General features: G+C 32.2%; 2 protein-coding genes and 1 pseudogene across 3 annotated transcripts; 1 reads left to right on the top strand and 2 right to left on the bottom strand.

Annotated features, from left to right (window-relative positions):
* Positions 1-56: 56 nt before the first annotated feature.
* LOC101205057 lies at positions 57-8,236 on the top strand. The gene is made up of 5 exons (XM_004150091.3): positions 57-434; positions 2,688-2,857; positions 6,700-6,760; positions 7,550-7,619; positions 7,728-8,236. The coding sequence occupies exons 1-5, from the start codon at positions 269-271 to the stop codon at positions 7,846-7,848; spliced, it is 588 nt and encodes a 195-aa protein (XP_004150139.1). The 5' UTR covers positions 57-268; the 3' UTR covers positions 7,849-8,236.
* A 1,330-nt stretch (positions 8,237-9,566) lies between these two features.
* On the bottom strand, positions 9,567-11,367 carry LOC101205298 (GATA transcription factor 5). Of its 2 annotated transcripts, none has more exons than XM_004150092.3 (3): positions 11,125-11,367; positions 10,688-11,022; positions 9,567-10,597 (listed from the first exon to the last, which is right to left on the bottom strand). In XM_004150092.3, the coding sequence occupies exons 2-3, from the start codon at positions 11,018-11,020 to the stop codon at positions 9,926-9,928; spliced, it is 1,005 nt and encodes a 334-aa protein (XP_004150140.1). In that variant the 5' UTR covers positions 11,021-11,022; positions 11,125-11,367; the 3' UTR covers positions 9,567-9,925. The 2 variants fall into 2 exon arrangements, with proteins under 2 accessions (XP_004150140.1, XP_011649263.1); XM_011650961.2 differs by having other exon boundaries at positions 10,688-11,025; positions 11,125-11,366.
* Positions 11,368-19,098: 7,731 nt separating this feature from the next.
* LOC101206958 lies at positions 19,099-21,558 on the bottom strand (annotated as a pseudogene).
* Positions 21,559-25,631: the final 4,073 nt, after the last annotated feature.

The raw sequence follows: 25,631 nt of genomic DNA, 5'->3' as shown, positions 1-25,631 counted from the left end.
CATCCCCTCTATTGTTAAAAAGAGGAAGAAGAAAGAAAGAAAAAGCAATACCCCAAAATTTTATACTAAATACTAATCCACTGTCACAAAAAGAAGAAAAAACAAAAAACAAAACCTTCCATTATAGTGTTATTCATCCAAGTCTAATAGCCTAGTATTTGAGAGAGGGAGAGAGATTTTGGGGACGAACCCTTTGCGCCAGTAATTCTTATTCTATTGTATCTGTATTTGATGTTCATAGCCAGAGAAAGTCATCAAGAACCTCGAGATGGATGAATCAGATGGAGTTCAAAATCAAGCACCTAATCTTACCTCTAATGGGGTTAAAGATTCGAAAGGCAAGTCTTGTAAGGGCTGCCTCTATTACTCTTCACTTCAAAAATCCAAATCTAAGACACCCACTTGCATTGGATTGTCCAAAACTCTCGACCAAGGTACCTCTCCCATTTCTCTTTGCTTCTTTCATGCTTCGCTTCAGATTGAATTTGATTAGTGGGTAAATGGTTCAGAATCGTATTCGTTTTCATTTTTTATCATCTGGGTGTTGATTACTTTTTTATTTTGTTATGTGTTATTGTATATTGTTGTTTTTTATCTCTTATTTTGGGTTCTGCAATGGTCGCTTCTTGAAACTCAAGGAGCCTGGTGTTATTTTCCCACATGCATCGACTCACCTGTGTTTGGTGTTTTCTCTATGACTATGGTGGTTGTGCATAATTCTATGAAACAAGAGAATGGCAATTCGGAAGATCTTAAGTGTAAGCTAAAGGGTTTCTTTTCTTTTCATGATTATAGTAAGGATTGTCAATGAGGATTTCAAGCACCAATTTTCTACTTGAAAGTGGAGAGGATGGAAGTTTAAAGATTGATGGTATACATGCAAGTGAGGAATGATTTTGACTCTTTCTTGGAAAGGGAACACCATCCCAGGGAACGCCAATGTTTATGCTCGAGTGATTAAGTTCCTAAAAGTAGAACTTGATATTTTATTTTGGGTATTTGCTCTTCCAAATGCCGTTGAAGATGCCTTTTGTCCTCTCCTTTTTGACAAGATTTTGGGTGAGGGGGGTCGCTGAAATGAGGTTGTTTTGGTCACGCTGCCATAAAGAGGAGAGCAAATGGATCAAAGAAGCCCCATTTCTGAATATCAAAATCCAGACAGTAGAGAAAATGTTAGATAGATGAAAGAGGAGGGCAAATGTGTCATGAATCAAGTTATTAAGAAGCAACCTGTGTATTTTGAATGAACAGACACCTGAGAAAATTTGTGAACATTATCCTACGGAGTAGGAATCTTTTGGGATTGAAGTGAGGAATGAACTACACTTGCAGAAGAAGGGCTAAGCATGGTTGCTGGTTGGTGTTGGTACTATGAACACGCAAGAAAAGAAGAGCCTATTAGCTGAACAAAGAGTGGGTAGAATGAGCTATGTTAGTTCACTTAGAAGTTGGAAAGTATGAGAGAAATTAGGAGTACTCATGAAAAAGAAATCAGCAGAATTCAAGCCACTTCCAGAGATATACTGTAGCTGCCATAGAAATGTGATATTTAACCACACAAACATCAAGAAATCTCTTGGTCTAAATATTTATCATTATTTCCCTAAGATGATCTTAATATATCATGTGGGATTAGTCAAAGTTGCGCAATGCATTTAAACTGGTTTGGACACTAGTAGTTAAACTTAAAAAATGTTACAGCAAAATAAAACCCAGAACATTTGTGGTGTCTATAGCGTATCTGGATATGGTAGTTTTGTGAATTCAATGATTGTAGGGATGGAATATTGAGGTAGAAAAGGACCTTTGCGTTTTACCACTGCCAATGTGCGTATTGTTTGGTAAAAAACAGTATGATCGAATGAGATTTCTGTACCAAATGTTATCTGATTTATTGCCCTTAAGTCAAGATGTATTTTCAATACAATTTGGTAACAAATGAAAGTGTTCTAAATGGCTGGCGGCTAACAACGCATGCTAGGTGTTGTGGGGATTTGTTGTCAGGGCTAAGTTGTGGGACTGCTGATTAGAAAAAAATGCAAAGTTTGTTAGAGAGAAACCAGCGATTGTTTGAAAATAAGATCTCCACTTTTGGGTCTTTTTTTTAGCAATGAACACCTCATTGCCCTCGGTGGTGTCACAGCAATTTGCACATTTATTTTGTAATTATCTTTTTATTTTATTTATTTATTTTTATCACAGCAACAAGATTTTTTTTATTATCTTATGTGGTTGATCACTAACAATTCAAAAGGCTTTGGTATTTGGCCTCCTTGGGTGTGGATCCCATCTCCTGCCCCTAGGTCGTTTTCTTTTCTTTGTCTGAATATACTCCCAGGTTTCTCATTAAAAACAAAAAAGTTCAGAATTTGGATGATTTGGTGTCATAAATATCTCCCTAGTTGCTCTAGCAGTGTTGAGCGGACACGCTCACGTCATTCATTTGAGTTTGCGATGAGTTGTATCTAGGATTATCCACATGTTGAAAAGGATCTTGTAGAGGAATTGCTTTGGAATCTATCTAGTTACCGACATTATATCGACTATTGAAAAATTGTGCTAGACTGTTAGCTTCCCTTCAATATATATAGTTCTTTTACTTTTGTAAATCACTCCTGTTCTGATGTGAAGCATATTGACAATAAAGTTTTACGGGATATACAGTAATCATTAATTTTTCTAAGCAGTACCAAACTACATAGTGGGAGAAACTGAGTTGGAAGCTTCAAAAGAGGGACGCAGTCTTACAGATTTCAAGTATGCTTGCGTTGGTTACTCTGTCTACTTAGAAAAGAAAGATTCATCCAATGATGTGCAGAACAAACAAGCTGAGCTCCCCTTCTGCGTTGGTTTAGAGGTTTGAAATATCTCAATTTTTCTATGAGATGAAAAAAATATAAAAAAACATCCTTTCGTTTTTTATTAGAAGAAATGTAATATTAAGACTTTCTTACTTTATTAATGGTGTTGCCTAATGGTATTTATACACAAGTGAAGAAAGTGAATAAACTGTTAAAATAATAACAAATTTAATAACAACTTCTAACAGACCAACTAAAAATAACCTCTTAATTAATTAAACTTCTATTACTCCTCCTCAAGATGGGAAAAATATGTCCTTAACACCCATCTTGCTTAATAGAGGGAAAAAATGTTGCTAGAAGAGGTTTAGTAAGTATGTCTGCTAGTTGATTCGAGGAGCGACTGGGCAACAACTTTAACAAACCATCCATAATGCTGTCTCAAACAAAATGACAATCAAGCTCGATGTGTTTAGTCCTTTCATGAAATGTAGGATTATCAACAATATAAATTGCAGCTTGATTATCACAAAAAACAAGAGCTGGGGATGGTACTTGAATTTGAAGTTCGTGAAGTAGACTTTTAAGCCATACTTGATACCACTTCACAATGTTCACATGACACCGTGGCTAATGCACAGTATTCCGCATTTGCTCATGATCGAGAAACAGTATGTTGTTTCTTGGATTTTCATGATATCAATGAATTTCCAAGGAAGACACAAAATCCTGTGATAGAGCAGTGGGTATATCTAAACAAGATCCTCAGTTGGCATCAACAATGTTAGATATTCTACTAAATTTGCCTTCACCCATCAACTTTAGCTTTTGGGTTGAATTGGTGATTTGAGATGGTATCAAAAGCAGGTGGTCCAAGAGGTCCTGTGTTCAAGTCCCTACATTGTTGTTTCCTCCCCATTTAATATTGATTTCTACTTGTTTGGGTCTTTCTTTATATTTCTAGCCCACAAGTGATGGGGATGTTAGATATTCTATTAATTTTTCCTTCACCCATCAGCTTAAGCTTTTGGGTTGAATTGGTGATTTAAGAGGCTCGCATAGAGAAATCTTGAGTTTTGGACAAAAAAATCCCTTTTTTAGGAGATCCTTTTATATATCTCAGCAAATAGTTTGAGTCATATGAGCTTTAGTTGGTTTTGCCTTGAATTGACTAAGTTTGTGGGCTGTAAAGGTGATGTCTGGTCGCCAATTACTCTCTTCGATATGCTGTTTGGTCATGGAGAATATCCTTGTCTGAAGCAACTAACTTTAGTGAAGGATCCATTGGAATTGATGTTGGCTTTGCACCTAAAAGTCCAGCATCTTCAAGTAGGTGCATAGCATAATGTCTGTGATTAAAACAAACTGGAGGAAGATCCAGCAAGTTCAAGACCAAGGAAGAATATAAGAGAGCCCAAATCTTTAAGGTGAAATCTTTCATTAAGAGCTATTTTTAATTCTTGAATGTGAGTGTCATTAGCTTCGGTTATTATTATGTCATCGACATAGACAAGGAGAGCTATGAAATCATCACCTTTACCTTTGACAAACAAAGAATAATCAACTTTGGATTGTTGAAATCCCAACAAAACAACAAACATTGAGATTTGGCAAACCATTGTTTGAAGGCTTGTTGTAAGCCATAGAATGGACTTATAAAGTTTACAAACCATTTTCTTCCCCTGAAATGTAGCACATGGCTTGTAGCCTGGAAGCATATCCATATATACTTTCTCAAAGGGACCTCCATGTAAGAAGGCATTTTTTACATCCAATGGAACTAATGGCCAATGTTTTGAAACAACCATAGTTAACAAAGTTTTAACTGTGACCATTTTTGCAACTGGAGAGAGTTTCAAAGTAGTCAAGCCCGTTCTGTTGTGTTTATCCTTTTGCAACAAGACGCGCCTTGTATCTCTCTATGGATCCATCTGCTTTATGTTTGATCTTGTAAATCCATGGACAACCGTGTTCTCACCACTTGGTAATGGCACTGTACTCCAAGTTTGATTTGACTCCATTGCTTTTAGTTCAGCTCTCATAGCTTGTCGCCAATGTTCATGGATGATAGCTTCATGATAGAAATTAGGTTCTTGTTGAGCTGAGACTTGAAGTGTGAAGTGTGAAGTGTTGTATGATGATGACAACTCCTGGTATGAAACATATTTGTCAATAGTATATCTTATTGAGTGTTGTGTTAAAAGGATCCATAGTCAGTAGATTGCAATGATGAGCTTGCAAATGTGAAGGCGATTTGTTGAGTCTTGTAGACCTTAATTGGAGATTTTCAACAGGACTTGGCTAAATAGTGGACGCTTGAACCTCTTCATTAACTTTTTCACTTGGTTCTTGCTGTTGACTATGTGATGATTCACATAGTTCGGGTACAGTCTCATGAGTAAATTTTTCACTGTTCGGAGGAGAACTATGAGTTCTGTCACTTCTATGAGGTTGATTAGTACTGTCAATTGCATCAGGCTGAGTACTATTAGGATCATTATTCATTAACATTACAATCATGAAATGGAAGTAAAATGTACTTTAGAACAACATATGTGTGTAGACGCATAATCAACAATCCAATAAGAATTTGAAGAAATTACTTGCTATATGAAAGGAGGATGCAGTCGAGACTGGAGTTGATTAAGGAAATTCTAACATTGCAACAAAGCCTCTGCTGGATTTGTTGTACTATTCATCACGGGAACGATAGTTGTATATGGACACTGATTTTCATTGGACTGAGTAGTAACAGAGTTCACATTATTGGTGGATGTATTTGGATTTTTGTTACTAGAGCGTTGTTGTTTAGACTTAACTTGGTGGATATTCATGGATTTTGTAGCATCTATCAGCAGCATGTCCTGGAAGATCCTTGGAGCATTCTTTTGTTGAAATCGCTCTTTGAGTTCGATCTAGGTACTCCTTGCAGAGTCCACAAATAAAATGCTTGCCGATATTGGCTTAGAGACTTGAGTTCAAGATCCAAGAGAAAACAATATTGTCATTCAGGATCCAAGAAGAGAGAAGACCGCCAGTCGGACGAGGGAGGGATCCGTCAATAAAGCTGAGTTTGTTTTTGACAGATAGTCCAATAATCACCACTCGACTCCAAGAAACATAGTTCTCTCCAGGCAATGGCTCATCGACTAACATAGACTGGTGTTGTTGTGATGCAGATAGTAGGGATTAAGATACCCTGGAAAGATCAACTACTAGGTGAGGAGAAGCATCTCGATGAGGAGTGGGATTGGGCTTCTTTTGCGTTTGGAATGAAGCTAGAGGAGGATTTGGATCTTGAGGGAGATCTTCATTAGCCATGGTGGAAATAACAGTCAATGTGAAAGAATGGGAAGGTTGAAGACTAGTTGGGAGAAAGTAAAACACCTGATACCATATTAGAAGAAATGTAATAATTAGATTTTCTTACCTTATTAATGGTCTTGCCTAATGGTATTTACACACAAGTGAAGAAAGTGAACCAACAGTTAAAATAGTAGAGAATTTAATAACAGCTTCTAACAGACTAACTACAGAATAACCTCTTAATTAAACTTCTAATACGTTTCATTTCTTTATGTAGACATGTTTAGCATAAAATATATTTATGTTAAGCTCTCATCTGGATAGGATTGTGTTGCTCAGCTTAATCTCTATAACTAAACTAAAAATTTTCTTTTATTGGAATTGGAGGTTTGTTATGTATAATGCATGTCTGTGTAAATTAAACTATAGCTTCTGGAACCTTTAAGGTAGGTAACGTTAAAGTGCTGTCTTAGCTGAGTTCTTAATCATATAAATGTGAATTGAAATTTCAAATGTGAGAATTGAAATTTCTGTCACCTAAAGAATATTCTTCTATAATTTTATATCTTGACTATAAACATATGCTTGTTAGGTATTGTTGGACAAAAGACCAGCGGAAAACTCTCAAGCTCATATTCATAATAAAACTGAAGGTACTACAAGTTACCATATAATTTTGTTTGACTACTATATCTCTCAGTTTTCCAGCAGTGCTAATATCCTCCCCATTAGGGTGTAGCCCAAAATTTTGTGGTAGATAGTTTTTCGCTTTTCTGTGGGATATTTGTATGGAGAGATTTTAGAATTTGTAGAGAAACTGAGATATCAGGTGAGGAGGTTTGGGAGGTGGCTAGGTTTATTGCCTCGTAGCTAGATGTGACCATTTTGTAATTATGAGCTTTGTCTTGTTCTTTTGGATCAAAGTCTTTTTCATTTATGGTTGAACTCCTTTTGGTTGTGACTTTTTTTTTCGCGGGAGGCTGGGGAGGTGATTTTCGAGGAGTACTGAAACAGATTTTGTAGAGAAATGGAGATATTGGGCGAAGGGGAGGTGATTTTCGAGTACTAGAACAGACTTTGTAGAGAAATGGAGATATTGGGTGAGGAGGTTTGGGAGGTAGCTAGGTTTGATGTGCCTCACTGTGGATATCAGTAACGAGATGTGACCTTTTTGTAATTATGAGCTTGGACTTGTTCTTCTAGGTGGTCTTTTTCGTGTTGTTACGGTCGGACTCCTTTTTGTTGGAACGTTTTTTTGGTATATATCATTGTATATTCTTTCATCTCTCTCTGCTTTCAAAACGAATTCCTTTTTCTGGGTAGCATGAATCCTCATTTTTATTTTTCTTTATTCTTCTATCTTTATATAAACTTCGATTTCAACATCAATAAACCCATGCACAGAGATATTAATCTTCAAATTTGATCTTGGTATTCTGCAGATAGCCCTGCTTTTCCACAACCACGCAGTTATAAACCATCGTACCCGGCTGGAGACGAGTATCTAAACAGGCAAGAACTTTTCAACTCTTTTCATCTTTAGACTGCTAAATACCCTCAAATTTAGTAGCAATATCAATGTCACAAAAAATTCTAATACCCAAAGAGTGCAACGTCCAGGTTTAAACGAAATGCAGCTCTTGTCGCATCAGGTGTGGCAAGGAATGTGAACAGAGTTTGCAACTATGTAAAAGAGAGTTTGGACGATATCTTATACCCTTATCGAAGGCGTCCGAAATGAGGTGGTACCTCCACAGATTGTAGAATAAACACCAATCATTACAGTATGTAGGTTGAGAATCCTGACGTGGCCCGATCATGTGAAATATCGATAAACTTCTCATCTTTCTTATAAACTGTGTAGAGATGACATCAAGGGAGCACGTCGTCATCATCGTTACTTGGCTGTAATGAATAGAGTAATGATTTTAAAGTTTTATATTTTGTTTATGTTTTGATGGAAAGCCATTGCTTTTGCTGGGAGGACTCAAAGCTTGGCCTTTGAATCTCAGGATGAGTTTGAAAATGAATATTTTTATTAGTTTCTGAGTTCACTTTATGATATTAAATATGATAATATGTGGGGTATTTACTGCAATTAATAAAACCTTGTGATAGAAAATTTTAAATTGCATGTTGGTCCCTGAACTCTTTTTAAATTTTGCGAGGGAAAGAAATTGAAATTAAGATATCAACTACTTGTGGTTGTGAGGGGATGCATATGAAATGCCAACAAGTTCAAACAGATTCTTTTTTAAATTCTACTTTGATTTTGAAATTTTGAAAATTTAAAATTTTGAAATCTCTAAAATTTGAGAAAGACAGAAAGTGATGGTTTAAATAAAAGTAATTAATAGATAATCATCGGTTCAAATTGAAACTATTTAAGTTGAAAGCCATAATGCTATAATAACATCAATTCAAATACATTTCTATAGTCATCTACACTTTTGATTTATACTTTTAAACTTCGACTTAACTATCTGAAATTCATTTGACCAATATTGTATGAAAATCATAATTTAAGTCAAGAAAGCAATGTAACCTTTGGTTACAATCACTTTTAAAAGTTACCTATGCATCAAGTCTCAAATGTATAAACTTTTTCAAATGTCAGTTATCCAAAATGGATGGATTATTAGAATATGTGCATGAATAATTTTCAAAGAAATATTAAGTCTAAATTGATTATTTATGAATGTTCAATCGTTTAATTATTCATTTATAAGTTTCACATAAGATTCTTCTAAATGAAACGTGAAGGAGGGTGTCAATTGGTACACTTATTTAAATACAAAATCTAAGTTATTAATTAATAAATAATTTTATGAGTATCATTAAGGGTTAAGGATTTAAACTACAAATTTCTTTACTCATAAGACATACTATATGCTCATTAAGTTATCCGGAACATGCTATAGATCAAATTGTTACGACTTCTAAGTACATGGGCTATAATGTATTTGATATAGAATAAGTTTTTTTTTTTTTAATAGTGAGCAATAATTAGGAAGATATTAGCATTTGTATGTAAAATGAGTTGGACAAATATGTTTTTTAGATGATAATAATTTAATTGGACAAAGTTAGATATTGAAAGTGTTAGAATACCAAAATGACCAATACCAAAGAAAGTGAGCATTAATGTTTGTTGAATCAACCACCACTTTGGTCCCTCCTTAAAGTAAAGATAATTTCAACCACTCATACCACACTCACCTTTATTGCTCTCTACAATCCCTTCAATAATGTCTCAACAACAAATTAAAAGCTTCAATAATGTCACTTCCACTTTTTTCATTGTTTTGTTTTTTCATTGTTTTTACAAAACAAAAGAAAAAAATCGAGAACAACTAAATGAAGTGAAAGAAATTTTTTAGTACTATAGTAGTATTGTTAGCCATCTAAACAACTATTGAAAGTGTGTGAAGTCCATGCAATAAATCATTGAATGACGTATCAAATAAAATATAGTTATATACTAACTATTGTAGTATTAGACATTTATCGATCCAACTAATTCTCGTGAGAAGAAATAGAGTATTTTATATTCGTGATCTAGCTAAAGTAATACAAAAATACAAAAATCTTCTTCTTTTGCCTACCTAAGCATATCTAATCAAACCTAAATTAATGAAATTAATTTCACAAAAATACTACACTAAAATTAAATGCCCTAAATCTAATTCCTCGCCTAACCCTACAAATACAAATGGATTCCTTTTTAGCGTCACAACAAAAATCTGCCCTTTTGGTCATTTCCTTCTTAATCATCATCATCTACTGCCCGGTTCAACTGAACCCGGTTCAGTTGGTGTTTAGTAACTCGGGACCATTGGGGCCAACTCGGTCGCCGGTTGTGGAACTTCCTTCGTCTTCCTCATTTCAAGTACTTTTCGATGACTGTTTGAGTGAACGCCGCTGCAAAAAGTGGGACTCAACGCCGGTCTATATTCCGGGAAGAGCCGACCGGATTTATACCGGACACCACAAGCGTTACAAAGCGTTTTGGCTCCGTTTGGACCGGTCCGCCACTGTGGGGTCTTTTGAACCAGACAATGGCTGCACCGCCGCGGAATTTGACCAGTTGAACCGGTGGGTAGAAGACCCGTTGACGATGGCGACGGCGACGATGGCTTTTTCCTCTGCTTCTTCGGTGGCTCACCGGTTACGTTCAAAAAGTCCACGTTCTCGCCGGCGTCGGAGAATATAAACCGAGGTGCGGCGGAGGAAACACCGGAGGAGGTCGAGGAGGAGGACGACGACGGTGATTGATTGAGAGAAGAACCTGCGGATTTCGCTTGACGAGACTGTCTAGACCTTTTTGTCCTCGGTCTGACCGGAAAAAACGTCGGCAAACACGAAATAACCGTTCCGGTGAGTTTCTTCTCCGGTTCGGAGCGGTTGAAAGCCACGGCGGCACAGGAAAATTCCGAGGAAGAATCATCGACAAATTGAGAAACCCATTCAAGGTCCGTCAGAGAATCGCCCTGAAAAGTGGGATTTTGATTTTGAATTTTCGATTCAAGCAATTAGAACCAAAAACATTAAAAAAAAAAAAGCCCAGAAATTAAATTTACCGGAAAAGCAAGTTCAACAGCAAGAAGCGACTTAGAATCCTCCTCTCCGACGACCGGAGACCCATCGGACTGGTTCGAATTAGACGAAACAGAGAACCGATTCTTCTCAAACTCTTCACAATCGTCATCTTCTTGAAGTCTCAAAGAAGACCCATGTTCTAAATCGCCATTAGGGAAGTTTAAAAACTCTTCGATCTCAAAATCCTCACCGGAAACAAGATTAGGACCGTTCAAACACCAAACTTCCTCAACCAAAGCATCTTGTTGAGCAGATTTCATGGCTAATTCCCAATGGAAACTTGATTTCAAAGCTTTAGCTTCCAAAAACTCCATTTCTTCTACAACCAAAACACAAAAACAAATAATTATTTTTCCTTAAAAAAAACACACACAAAATTCATTTCTAAACTTTGTATGTTTGAATTAATGATTATTACCTGTTTGAGAAAGGGGGAAGAAAAACAAAAAATAATTGCAAAGGGAGAGAAATGGAAAGATGGGTCAGATGGGCAGTTGCAGATTCCAAAGTTTGAAAGGATAAATTAACCCCTTTTGAAATTTATATCAGAATTGAAAAAGAAAATTAAAAAAATATTGATTTTGATTAATTTTTGGACATTTGGTTTTATCATTTGGTGGGGCTGACTTTTCTTAGTCTTAATGGACAGCAGGCTTAGCCGGCTTCTTCTTCTTCCTTCCTTCCACCCAACCATGACTATGACTCTTTATATCTTTCTTTATATATATATATATACACATATTATTTTTCTTAAAATTTTCAATTTATATTTTTAATTTGCACTCACTTCCACATCCATTCCACTCATTTTAACTAAGTAAATAAATACAAAAGAAAAAGAAAACGTTTTGAATTGAGATTTATGAAGGTCCCCCCTGGTTGTAGGTCCTAGATATGAAATGGTCGTTCTTATGGCGATTTGGACTACAAGAGTGAGCAAGTGTTTGTTAGTGATTCCCAAATTGGATGCGTTCGTCGGTACTACGTTTATTTAACGAGAAATTGAAGGTTTAAGTCGTAACATTAAAGTTAATATATATTACAGTTATTGTAGTCCCACGTTATAAAAGTTAAGGAAGTGATAGACTAAAAGCACTTTAAAATGAACATACGACTTTGGCTTTAAATTGTCCCAAACGAAAGCACTTAAAGCTTAGCGTGGTAATTCAATTTTGCAATGCTTTTTGTGATATGGTTTAAAGTTTAAACTTTAAAGTCCAATGTTTTTTGCAATTATCAAAATATTAGAGTTATAGTTGTCCAAAGTGAAAAAAATAAAAAAAATGATGAACTCCCAACACTGTGAAAGGAGCCTATGATTTTGATTTTAAATTATCCTAGTCGAAAGTACTTTAAACTTAGTATATTAAAACGACCGTTCAAGTGGTATAATGTTTCGAGAGATATTGTATAAGGCTCGTTAAATCCTTACTTTTTTGGTTGGCCGTCCTTTATTCTTCAGTATCGTGGTTAGTTCATTGGTCTAATGAACTTCTTTTAAAGAAAAAATAAACATCCATTTATTGTTGAACTTAAACAATGGAAAGAAAATAAAGTTTGCAATTCAATATATTTGTTTACACCCAATCTAATGCCCAAATATCATTTCACAAAATAGGTTAGAAGTTGAATTTCTATTGAACTTATATCATAACACCAACAATAATATTAATCACGATATTCAAATACAATTCTAAATCACTTTTTAACATGTTCTTTTTCTTTTGCTTTTGGTAAAAAAATCCTCATGGGTCCCCCAAGTATTGATTTAGTCTTTGAACTTTTAATTTATAATCATTTAGTCACTATATTTTTTAATTTGTAACAATCTAATCTTTATACTTTTTAAACATTGGAAAATTCACTAATGTTAGTAATATCTTCACGACCAAGTCTAGATCGTCACAAGTTCAAAATTGCAAAGCTAATGTTAGATAGAAATGCAATCAAAGTCCCCCATCAACTAAATAAGAAGATAATTTAAGAGACAACAACCACGTTCACTAGTACAAAGTATTTTAGGAGAAGCCGAAAGTAAAGTCATAAGAATATATATTGAAGTCAACGACATCACTATTGTGGAGGTAATTGGAGGTATGATCTAAACCCATGACTTAAGAAAGTATTTTGTTTTCATGGAAGGTAAAAGAGGATGTTGACGTGTCTAGTATGAATGCTAACTAAATTTTATCACAGATTAATATTAAAAATCACATGATAGAACATGGTATATTCAATTCCATTAACATTCAGTACAAAATACAAATGCATGGATAGTTAAAATTGAGAATCCAAAAGAAGGGTGGGAGCCACAGATAAGATGGATATGGAAATGAAGGGTGGAGATTAGAAGGCAGATATAAATTGAGAGGAAAGGAGTGAAAAGTAAAAAAGTAAAAGTAAAAGAGATAGAAAGAGGAAGCAACGAGGAAAGAAAAGGCCTTGTGGGGATAATTGATAAATTGGTGTGTGTGTGTGTGTGGGTGTGTCCATAAGGTCACAATCGTTAAATTAAAATTTCCAAAATTGAGCGTTGAAATTTCTAATATTTACAGCAATTGAAATTTCGGCTTTTTGTTCCTTTTCGGGATTTTTGCCCCCGCGTTAATTACGATTCATTCTAGATTGCCTTTTCTTTTTTTCTTTTTGGGGGTTTAAATTTATAGTTTTAAACGCATGGGTTTGTGGCGGAGTTTGTGGGACTGATTTGTTCCCCCCACTCTAAAGAAAGGGGCGAGTGTTTGTTGTGCACCGTGCGATGGGTAGCTTTTTGAATCGGAGAGTTGGTGTGTGGGTGCGTGCAATGCACAAGGAGAATGGTTTTGTGATGTTGTGTTCATTTGTGATTGATTAGGTGGCAGAATATTATGGAAACTCGCGTTGGCAGCCACCCTCAGCGCCTTCCATTATTGACCTTTTATCTCCCCCCTTTCCTTTCAAAATACTTTTTTTTCTTCTTTTAAAATCAGTTTTTTCAAAAATACAAACAAGTCCAAAAATATTTTCAACCATTTAGAAAAAAAATAAAAGAAAGACACACTTAGTAATGAAAAATTTAAACGAAAATAAAATTTGAAAAGATGAAAATAAAATTTGTATGTGAACCATTTCAAATGAAAAAAGCCCACCCGATAACAGAAATGCAAAAAATGTCATCATCAACTAGCCATTAATTTGGTCACACACGTGTAATTCTTATTCTAATACATAATTGTGTGGATAATTCTTATTCTAGTGCATGATCGTGTAGATAATTCTTATTCTAATACGTCATCATGTAGAAATGATATATAATCGCGTACCAAATTTAAATAATTTTGGTTTAAGATCGTACAAGATCATATACCCAAATTTAAACGATCATATATCAAATATTTAGTACACGATTTTAATCTTATCTTGTCTTACTATCTCAATGATTTTTTTTTTTTTGTTTAAGATTGTCTATCAAATATTCGATACACTATTTAATAACACTGCTACACAATCTTGAACAAAATAACACTTGAAAAAAACACAATTGATGATTGATTGAAAACAAAAATCATGATTTCAAAAAATATATAAAAGAAAAATTGTAGAAAAATAAGAATAAGAAAAAATTCAAAAACGTAAAAAACAAACCTAAAATATCGAATGACAAAATTCGAATGTGCATGCATATTTAACAAACAAAATGTCATCATTTTTTTAATATAAAGTTTATTTCTACTGCCTTACCACAACACACTTAACTGATTAAATTATAAAATTCACTTATTGCAACACACTTTCAAATTTCATAAAGTATTATTTAGTCTTTAATTTTATTTTTTCATTTTTTTTACTAATAAGTTTGAAAGTTTTCATTTTGATATCTAATAGATCCATAATGTATTAAATTTTTTCGATATATAAAGGCACACTTTATCGAATTACAGAATTATATCAATTATAAAAAAGCTCATTTGCTCTAGCAAATAATAATAATAATAATAATGTTGCTTCAATGAAAAAACGAAAAATACTATATGAAAAAAATATACATTGTATTAACAAATTTAGTTATACTTCACATCATATTAATGAATATGTCATAGGGTTCGAAGTCAGTTTTCCTTTTTAGGTTTTGTATTTTTATTTCCTTATAATATTACTTTTGTTTTTATACTTATCAGTTCAACTTTAAAATATCTCAATTATTTTAAAATATAATAAAATATAAAATACTTTACCTTAGTATAGTTATGAAATTTTGTTATAATTTAGGAATATTTTAAATCATTTTTCTATTTATAACAATAAATTAAAATATTTATAAAATATAGTAAAATTTTAAATTTTATCAATAATAAATAGTGTATTTGATATACTTTTGTAGGATTAAACATTTTGTTTTATATTTTAAAATCTAATACGAGATGAAATTAAATAAATTTATGCTTTTATTTATTGAATTATACTTGAATTTGGAGTCGGATAGGAAAGAAACATGAATCTAAAAATGAAAATGAAGTAAAGTTACACATTTTTGTATGACCCATCATCTTCATGTCATTCTTCAATCTTATTCAAAACAAGCTATTCACCAAACTCTTCACTTCTCACTACAAATCAAGAGTTCGTTCACTAATCTGTTTGTTTTCTTCTTCTTTTTAAAAAATTAATTTTTAAAAACAATTTGTTTGGGTACTGACTGAATTCTTTGTTGGTTAAAACAATGAACTTATTTTTTTAAAAAAAAAAACATTAAAAGATAACAAAAAATTGAAAGGGTTAAAAGAAAAGGCATAATTTTGTATTTTTTATTTTTTGTGAAATTACTAATAACCATTATTTACTGATGTTATTAAAGAAAAAATGATGATTTGTAAAATGTATTTAATAGAAAAAAAGAGTGACGCGCAATGGATTTGATTTAATTAATTTAATTTGGGAAAACCAATGTTCGGCCATCTTTGACGAAAGCAAAGGCCTTTTCATTGTCCACTATCCTCTCTAACTTATCGTCTTCTTTACATTTCTTTTCATTATATATATATATATATATATATATATATTGTTTTGTAATTTAGTTTTTATTTACTTCTTACATTTTAATTTCGAATTTTAAGTTTAACTTTTATTTGATTATTGAATTTAATAATGTTATTTTTCGCACTTTTTTGTTTTTGTTATCTTAGTTTTTTTATATATATGTTTTGAAGAAATGTTCACATTTACTTTTTTTTAAAACTAATTTACAAAAGTAAAAATTGAGAGATCACTCATTTCAATATCAGAGACATACAATGAATAATTAAAAATATACAAAATTAAAATATAACGATAAAAAATTAGTGAATCAAATCAACACATTATGAAATGTATGTACTGATATTCATTTAAAATATTTAAAATCTAGATTCAAAATATAATTATGAAAAGTAATTTTTTTATAATTATTATAACTATTATTTTAATTTGTTGCTTTTGACATAGTATCATGCTTCTCACCTTCCATATCTCTTTACAGCACAACTTCCTTTTTCTTTTGGTCTATTGAATTATTACCACCTATTTACAAATATCTTAATCAACCCTAACTTTTATATTTAATAATTCCACCCTTCCAATTTTTAGAAATTTCAAATTCCTCTAGCAGCATACTTAGTTGTTTTTATTAGAATATTCAATTTTAGAGTGTGATGTTGACACTAACAAAATCTCCCAGTTGACCAATTCCTTTTGTAAATTATGTATTTAGATATTATGTTTGTAGAGAATTTATGGACCAACAACGCTCTAAAAAGATCTCAAAGTATCTCAATCAACAAATCCTCACTTCATCCACCGAATTATACAAGGAATGAACTCAACACTCGAGTTGACTTCCAATTAACTCTATCGATCTATATCTTCTATTAATAACATAGAAACATTTGTCGGACATTGAGTTTTCTCTAAAGAACAAATTGAATTCAGCTGGCCTCATAACCTTCATTGTTGCACATGAAAAAACAAAATCCTTCATGTCTACAGCTTCAAACAAGTTGAGATTTATAATTAATTTAATGCTAATTGAATAGTAAACATTAGTTTATTTGAAATAGGAAAATATGAAAAGCATCTCTCCAAAAGGCTTTATTTTTACATAAAGTACACTCCACTCCACATATCACATGTTGTTTGTCTTTCAAAAATGGTGTCATTGTTTTTCCACAAATCTGCCCTTATCATCTATTTCCATTGATGAAAGGTAGGCAAAATCCAAGAGCTAGTGGGTTTTTTTTTAAAATAAAGTTAATTGGAATGTAGGGATTTAAATTATGAATAAATAGTGCAATAATTTATTGCTCATTAAAGGGGTCAAAAGGAAGATGTCAATCTATGTATTGTTTTATCAAAGGAATTCAAAATACCAACTCTTCAACCAATTTTACCCACTCAATGTGTTTGGTAATTCATTAGATCCCCTTTTCATCCCGTTTCTAATCGGTTGGGTTTTTCGATTATCATCTTAAGTATAAACCAACATTTTTTAAATTAATATTTAAAATTATATAATATAAATATATATACAATCCGATACCCAATCCAATTTGAAAAAAATCAAAATTTTAAACTCAGCTCAACCTAACTTTTATAATATGAGTTGAGTAGTTCGATTGTTGAGTTATTCTTACACTTATAAATCGAAGTATTTTTTATTTGTTTTTTAAGGTAATTAATTGACTAAAATAATTTTTAAACTAGTTTTTAAGAATATTTAATTTAGTTTCTTTTCTTCAATCAAATGGTTTCTATCAGTAAATATTAGAATTTTATTAAAGAAATTATGATAAAGAGGGTGGATATGTCAAGTTGACTTTATTAACCTTTTCCCACTCCATCTTCAATTAATACTATGGCAATTTGACATATAATTAATGTAAGAAAAAAAAATTAATCTATGTAATAATTTATTTTTAAAATCCAAGCAAGAAACCACACAAAATATTAACTAATGGAAATCAACCTAATAGATTTAAATACTAATTAATAGATGAAGTTAATTGAAAACAAAAGTTGTACTACAAATAATTTCAACTAAACTAAACTAACCATTTCTTATTGCATTTTAATATTTAATATTTTTTAGAAGTGAGTAATTTTTTAAAATATTAAATTTTGAGTTTTTCCTAATAGTTTAAAGAATATAATGTTAAAACGTGTAATTTATGTATAGGAGAGAGGAAAATTTTAACCATAGTTTTGTGTTGTAAAACTTTTGGTATAAATATTCACCTTTCGTCGATGCTTTTGATACATAACATTTCAATCTTATCTTATCTTTATGTTTTTTCATATTTCTACTTTTAGTGCTTGTGATAAGGCGTGACCCACAAACAAAGGGGCAAACTTCCTTGTTGTAACAAAATCACGAGTGAATAAAAGATAAGAAAAAAAAAACGTGCTAGTAGTCCAAGCTAAAGTGTTCAGAATCATTCTACCACTTCTATTGGTAAATAGGTTTTTATAGTGCTAGTTGAACGTAAAGTAATGACTTTTGTTCATATCCTCTCCTTTACGTATCTAAGAGAAAGTTTTTAGAAATGGGTCAGAAAAGAAGTATTTTTTCTTTTTGTTGTGAAACTTTTATATCGACCTTATAATGCAAGATGTTCTTAGCTATATAGTGTTTTTTAACTTAGATTGTTTTAATTCGGAGGGAACAAATTTAAAAAGACGTTTTGCATGGATGGTTGATAAAAAAATGAAAGAAAAAATCATTTGGTTAAATTTGTGGTGATATGTATTTGTTTATATGTAGATATTTTCATTGGCATTTTCTAAATTTTCACGAGGCAAGATAGAGCGACATTTTAATTACAGAAAAAAAAATCAATGAAACGTGAAAAAAAAAATGTTGCTAAATTGAATATAAAAAAACAATAAAAATGTTAACTTGTTTAAAAAGTGTAAAATGTTCGACGTTTATCGAAATTAACATAAAATTTTATTATCTATCTATTTCAAACGTTGGTTAGATTCATTCTATTACAAGTCTACAAAAATATTACTTTTTCAATGCAACAAAGATAAAACTGAAGGACAAAGTAAAAAATGGAAAATGGCAAAATCCGCCCTTGAAAGGTAGTCTTCAATGCAAATTGTCAAATATCCAAATTTGTATAAACAGTTAAGCCATAAACGATGAGTTACTTTTGTTGTTAACCAAAATGAAGCAAATCAACCAAAACTTGAACCTTTATTCGCACAATTTTTTCAATCTAAATTGGAGAAACGACAATCTCAAAGGCTTTACAATGATCATTAAACATGACAATGATCTTAACAAATGAAATAGATACTATCATAGAAAATTGATTTTGATTTTAATGGTTTCTTCTCGATCAGAAATGAAACAAAACGAGTTGTGGTTATAGTTGTTTGGTTTGGTAGGTGAACTCTACCTCTTATACTTAATTTTATTTCATACAATTTTGCAATACATTATATCATCTTTCCATAAAAAAAAAAAAAAATAGTTATTTATTTAATTTCCAAAGAAACCCTAATTATTTATAAACAAAATTCCTAACCATCTTTTTCTTGAGTCTTGAACCTCGTCCTCTCCAGCTTTTCGGTGAACCCATATTCTCCCAACAGCACGTCCGTCACGCCTTCCCCTTCCGTTCCCGGCAGCCACGCCGCCTCCAGCGCGTCCAATTGTGACGTGTATTGCTGCCTCGTCAGAGGCCGGCCGGAGACGATGACAACGATGCACACCTTCTGGATCGTGTCCGAGCCTCCTTCGGGGATAGTTAGGTTTAGGTTGTCGCCTTTGGGCTCGGCGTGCGGCGTTTCTCCTACAGCCACAATGACGTGCGAGAAGTTGTTCGCCTTGAAGTAATCGGTTGTTGGATTTATGTTGTAGATGACCTCCGTGTTTGGATCAACGGTTTTCTTCACTGCCTCGAGAATGGTGGTTCCGGTTGTTAGATTTTTGTCCGCTGAGTCCTTGCCAGGTGATTGTCCGGCCGCCGCAGATTGTTGGCGTGAGTTCCGGCTACTAAGATCTATGGTGCTTTCTTTGACAGAGGAAGAACTGTTTCATCAGCATTTTCGCAATTCTTCAATAGAACAAGTGATTTCCTCACTGCTTCTCTTGCCAAATCTGTGTCCCTGTTCAGTGTTCATTTGAATTGGTATAATATTTCAATTTTAAAGTACATTTCCTTGTCTTTTCAGACCAACTAACCTGGCTTCCAAGCTCATTTACAAATCTGTCACCCGCCAATGGATTCTCAAACAGGCCCATCATAAACTTGACTCTCAAAATCCTTCTCACGGCGTCGTCGTTGATTCAGGACATCAGAATAACGTTCTTAACGATAAGGTAGGTAGGCCATCGATGAACTCAGTGTAATTTGCAGGAACCATAATCTTAATCACGACAATAAAACTAGTTTTATAAGATGTATAGATGCTATGTTGATTGGATTGCTTATGTTGATTATCTTACCATGTCTATTCCAGCTTAAACTCCAGAGAGAATTGAGAATGTGTAATTTGAATGAGCTGGGTCTGTGATCTTATCAATACCTTCTTGATCGGAGATTACAAAACCCTGCAATAGTTACGTGTGTTCAAATTTAGGGGATTGTCATTGTATAGGCTTATTATTCATGAGGATCTAGTGCAAATACATACCCTGAAGTTTAGTCTGTTCTTAAGCAAATCAGTGACGAGTTCATGGTTTGAATGCATATTCTCACAGTTCCAACTTCAGTAGGAAACCATTATTGTAGAGACACCCTTGATTGTAGAGTGATAGTATCCTGGCGTGTGAATGCGTAACAATCCATGCTTGCTGATAACTGTGTTCTAATTGATACCGCATGTTGTCCTGCCATCGCCTACAAAATAGAAATGCTTTGCACAAGCTGCAACCTTTTCTCTGTTGCAAGGCCAAGAGGTTTTTTGAGTAGGTTTTGTAGAATGGAAAATCTGTCCAAATCTTTAGTGGTTGAAAACTTGCCTTCCAACAACATAAGGAATAACTTTTGAAGAACTAGATGGGGTTTGTCCTTGCAACCCAGCTATGATATCTGTCATTTCTTTGACAATGTCAGGATCTTCACTGTAGCTTTCATAACACCTTCCCCATCTCGTATCTCTACAGACCTGAAATGAAAATGCTCATCGTTCTATTTGAACTAGACAAGTTTATATAAATAAAGGGAAATGAATTTAAGAAAACATACTGCTATGCATGGAGCAAAGACATAATCTATCCCAGTTCATCTAACTTCTTTAGCAGTAGCAGCACCAATCCTTCTTAAAAGTTCAGGTTCCCTGTCACATGAGAAAACTATTTAACCACCAATATCTCCAAATGGCATTGGGAGTTTGTGAAAACAAAGTTTAGATCCTCCTCTCATATATTTTCGCCTGGTTGCACCAAGACCGACATTGTTGAGGAAGATGGTAGCATTGTAGACGCCATTGTGACCATGGACGGCATCAATACCATACATTATTGGAATTCCAAGCCTACTTGATAATGTGGCCTGCTGGAAGGAATTCACCATGTCAATCCACTCCTGTGCAGTAGCCTGTAGAGATGGGGTACTGCCTCCGTTGCACACTGCCAATGGAGTAATCTCTTATGATTTCCGGTGTGGTGGCCGAAGAATCCAACTGTGCCATCTGCCCAACCTTATCTGCTAGAGTCATTCATTCCATCAGGTCCTTGATCCGGATGTTAAGTGGCTGTATAGGGTCCTTATACTTGACAGTCTTCCTCAACAGCCACCAAAGCTGCCCAGCAACAGAGTAAAACCACCATCACCTTCATCTTCTTCTTGGTGAATGGAATCTTACAGGAATTGAGTTCAGATCTATCTTTAGGTTGATTATGCCCTTTTTACTTTGTATGGTCAAGTTGGTAGTCCTTAAATTTTTCTTTCTTCTCCATTTTAGGTAACCTACAACGGATTTTGAAATACTAATTCTTAATCTCGTTTCTATATATGCTCATCTTCTTGGAGAAAGATTTTTAACTTAATTGCTACTTTGTTTTGGATTTGGTGTTGGAATGATAGAACCTCTTGATTTGCCTCAGAAATATTTCTATTTTGAAAACCAAATGGAAAACTTTGACTCTAGAATTAGTGTTGATATAAAGAATGAAAGTTGCTGACTGTTGATTAGCAACAATAAGTGAACAAATATCCAAAGGAACTTTGTGACGAGGGAGTTATCAATGTTGTCTCTTAGGACACTCGTTACCACTTCTTGTTTACTGTTTTAATCAACAGTCAACCTAATCTCACATTTAGTTACTATTGATTACATTGTTTGCATTGCCTCTGAGAATCTAAATTGGATATAGTCTTTGAGGAATTCGACACTTGAAATACTCCTAGGTTTATTACTTTATTGACTCGTGTGGCTTAACTGTCATGCTATCATTTTTCATCTTTATCATGAGCATAACCTCTCTGTCCACAATACTAACTTCCACCCCTAGTGATTTGTTGTGTGGTTAGGTTTGATGGTTTAGGGTTCGTCTGAGGTTCTTCCCTTTTTAAGTCGTGTTGTCTGAGGTCGTGTTTGGTTTCTTGATATTATTATTTTTGTCTTGTAGATGGCACAGAAGAAGAAATGAATTGTTTCTTAATGTGTAGTTTAATTGTTTCTCAATTACATATTTAAATAGAACATTACATTTAAATTCATATCTTCTATAAAGAATTAACTCTAACTCATATACAACTTTTGTTCATGGCAGGGTAGGTCGAAATGACATCTTTGTCATCATCCCTTCCTTTCTATTTCATATTCGTTCCCACAAAATCTTTCATTTAATTTTGTGGTGATTTAGGTGCAAATTCTCCAATAAATTCCCATTTAAAAGAAATTTTGAGTATCCTTAAGAAAACTCTACTATAGTTTAAATGTTTAAATTTCAATATTAGAACACATATTCTTCAATTTAAATATTAGCACATTTGTTGGCAACCAAAAAAAAATATCCGAAATATATATATATAACAAATTCTCAGCTGATAGACATGCCTAAATTATAAAAAAAAAAGATGTATATAGGTTTGGGTAAAAAAAATGACGTTTGAGAGGAGTATTAAATACTATCGTGAGTTTGGATAAAATAAAACCCTTGAAGTTTTGTTTTAAAAATGTCACTAGACCATTTAAAAGTTTTGTAAATGTCTTAACTTAAAAAAGTTAAAAGAATACTTCAATTAAGTAATCTAATTTTTAGACTAAATTTTTATCATTTAAAATGGAAACTTAAATTTAATTTCATCATTGTTTAAATTTATATTGATATGTTGATATTTATATTGGTTGAAGGGGTGAATCAAATTCATAAATCATAATAGATAAATATAAAAATGGTACTTATATAAATATAATACACATGTTTATATTTATTTATTTGAAAGTGAAAAAATATTTATTTACTAACTTAAATTTAAATTTTGAACTTGATAATTTTTTCATAAATATTTATCAAAATTAAAATTTTAGTAAAATTATGAGTTTGATTTATTCATTTATACTTTAACATAAAATTCAACCAAATCTCAAAATTTTAAAATATTCTCTTAAAACATACTAAAATAATTATAAAAGAAATCTCTTTTAACTTAAAATTTTGGTTGGATGATAGTTTTTTTTAAAAAAAAAAACTCAAGAATACTTATGAAAATTTTACATTGTTTTTTTTAAGCAAACAAAAATTTAACGGTTTTCATCTAAACTCTTTTTAAAAGTTTGAAAAACATTTTTTAAATTTTTAAAAGTTTAGAGGTATTTTTAACCTAAACTATAAAGTTTACTAATATATATATATATAGCACTCACAAAAATAACAAAACAAGTTATAATAATTAAGTTCATAGTACATATACTTTATTATTTGCAAAAGTGACAAAAACTAAAATGTCACAAATGTCCTTCGTTACTGATATACATTTGATACACTTTATACGTGTCTGATACACCTAATACCCCTTGATACATTTGATATTTCTTGCTGATACACTTGATGCATCTAATACTCTTTGATACACTCGATACCTTTTGATATACACTTGAAACATCTTGATACGCATGATACTCCTCGTTACACTTGATTTTTCTCGATACACTTGATACCCCTTAGACCTTGATACTCTTGATTAGTTTGATACACTTAAAAGCTCCACTTATAAGTTTGATACACTTGATACACCACTAGTAAACTTGTTATGCTTCATTGGTACACTAAACAAATTTAATACGTTTGATGTACATGATATATTTGATACACTCGATGCACTATGCAAATACACTTAATTAGTATTGTTCACTTATAATTTGATTGATTAAATACATTTGATATGCTTGAAATCCTACTTATACACTTGATATACATTTGTAAACTTGATTCATGTACTTGATAACAATTCACTTTGCTGATATGCTTTAACAATATGTTGTTGATATACTTGATAATGATATATTGCGTTATATTATTCATATACATAATAATACTATAATGAACTTCATAAAATTTGAAAAAAAAAAAATGAAAACTATGTAATAAGTATATCAACCAACTAATACATAATATAAGTATATAACAATTATGGTATACAAAACTTAAACAAAGTAAAACCAAAACAAAATCAACGTAAAAAAATAAAACAAAATTATTTTAAACCATATTAAATTCAAAATACACATCGAATAAAGTAAAAAAAGAAAATCACAAATGAAGTTAAATTACTCTAATCAACAACACTGTTATAATTCAATTGACAAATTGTTGATTAATTTGATTGCGTTTGAAAATTACATTGCATTGTTACCGTTCTAATTTGGGTAAATACAAAAAAAAAAAAAAAAAAAACTAGTACTGTATATTGGAGTTTATTACAATTAATCTATTAATGAAATTTCGTTACGATCATACAAAATTTCATTACGAATCGGTAAACATGACCTAATATCAGGGCCGATGAATATTCATTCACACAAGTCTAGAAAAAAATAATACATAACAATAATTGATAAACAACAAGCTTACCTAAATCGATATCAACTATATATTAACGATTAAGAGATTTGCGATTTCATTTCACACACATTTTTGTATCAACAAAATTAAAAAACATTCTCAAACTCATAACCAAACATATCCAATCACAATCGTTGAATACTCTTACTAATTAAGGTATCAATAGTACAAATCGAAGGTGAATGAGTTTAAACAATTAACCTCTAACGTCGATTAAGCAAAGTTGTTGTTAGATATTAATTTTGATTTATTTATTATTTTGTCGAACTTTATTCTATAAAAAGTTGAAAATGTCTGCTTGTAAGAAAAGGAAGAAATGATGAAAATTTAAGAAAAAGGATATTATTGAAAAATGTGAAGCTAAGGCATGCTCACGCACTTTGAGAGATAAAAAGATAGTAAGTATATATTAAGATGAAACCTTAATATGGAATTGGACTTTATAGTATAATGAAATGTATACTTTATGATTATTTTCCTTGTATGGAAGTAATGATTGATAGCAATAAAAATGGTAGATTATTTTATACGCCACAATATTGCTAAGCTCTCAATTCATTGGTTGGCACCATTATTTATAATTATTATAAACCAATATTTCTCATTATATTCCAATTCTAACTTTTAAGAAAATTCAAATTAAAAAGATGATAAAAGATTCCAATCATGTTTTGAATTTCATAATTTAACCTACACTGTCAATTTGGAAGAGAGATTCTTACCTTGTTATAATTTTATCTATAAGTTTGTTGGTTTATCACTATCTAATTTTTCGATCTTTTTTTTTATGTTTTTTTCGTTATTGAGTGGACTAAACGTTAGAACAAAATTGAAACTTATTAAACACAAAATTAAAAACTTGTTCTTCTTAACACTTTTTTAAATTAAAGAAA

Source organism: Cucumis sativus, chromosome 2, assembly GCF_000004075.3.
Source record: "Cucumis sativus cultivar 9930 chromosome 2, Cucumber_9930_V3, whole genome shotgun sequence".
In the NCBI taxonomy this organism is placed as follows: Eukaryota; Viridiplantae; Streptophyta; class Magnoliopsida; order Cucurbitales; family Cucurbitaceae; genus Cucumis; species Cucumis sativus.
The sequence above is the reverse complement of the archived record's forward strand: the minus strand, read 5'-3'. Positions and strand labels throughout refer to the sequence as shown.

What these genes read in the sequence shown, in the direction of transcription:
- LOC101205298 (XM_004150092.3), bottom strand. Translation starts at nt 11,020, where the DNA reads ATGGAGTTTTTGGAAGCTAAAGCTTTGAAATCAAGTTTCCATTGGGAA. An exon ending in CTGTTGAACTTGCTTTTCCG is followed by an intron (nt 10,598 to 10,687) that starts GTAAATTTAATT and finishes CCCACTTTTCAG; the next exon opens with GGCGATTCTCTGACGGACCT.
- LOC101205057 (XM_004150091.3), top strand. Translation starts at nt 269, where the DNA reads ATGGATGAATCAGATGGAGTTCAAAATCAAGCACCTAATCTTACCTCT. An exon ending in CCTTCTGCGTTGGTTTAGAG is followed by an intron (nt 2,858 to 6,699) that starts GTTTGAAATATC and finishes TATGCTTGTTAG; the next exon opens with GTATTGTTGGACAAAAGACC. An exon ending in TATTCATAATAAAACTGAAG is followed by an intron (nt 6,761 to 7,549) that starts GTACTACAAGTT and finishes GGTATTCTGCAG; the next exon opens with ATAGCCCTGCTTTTCCACAA.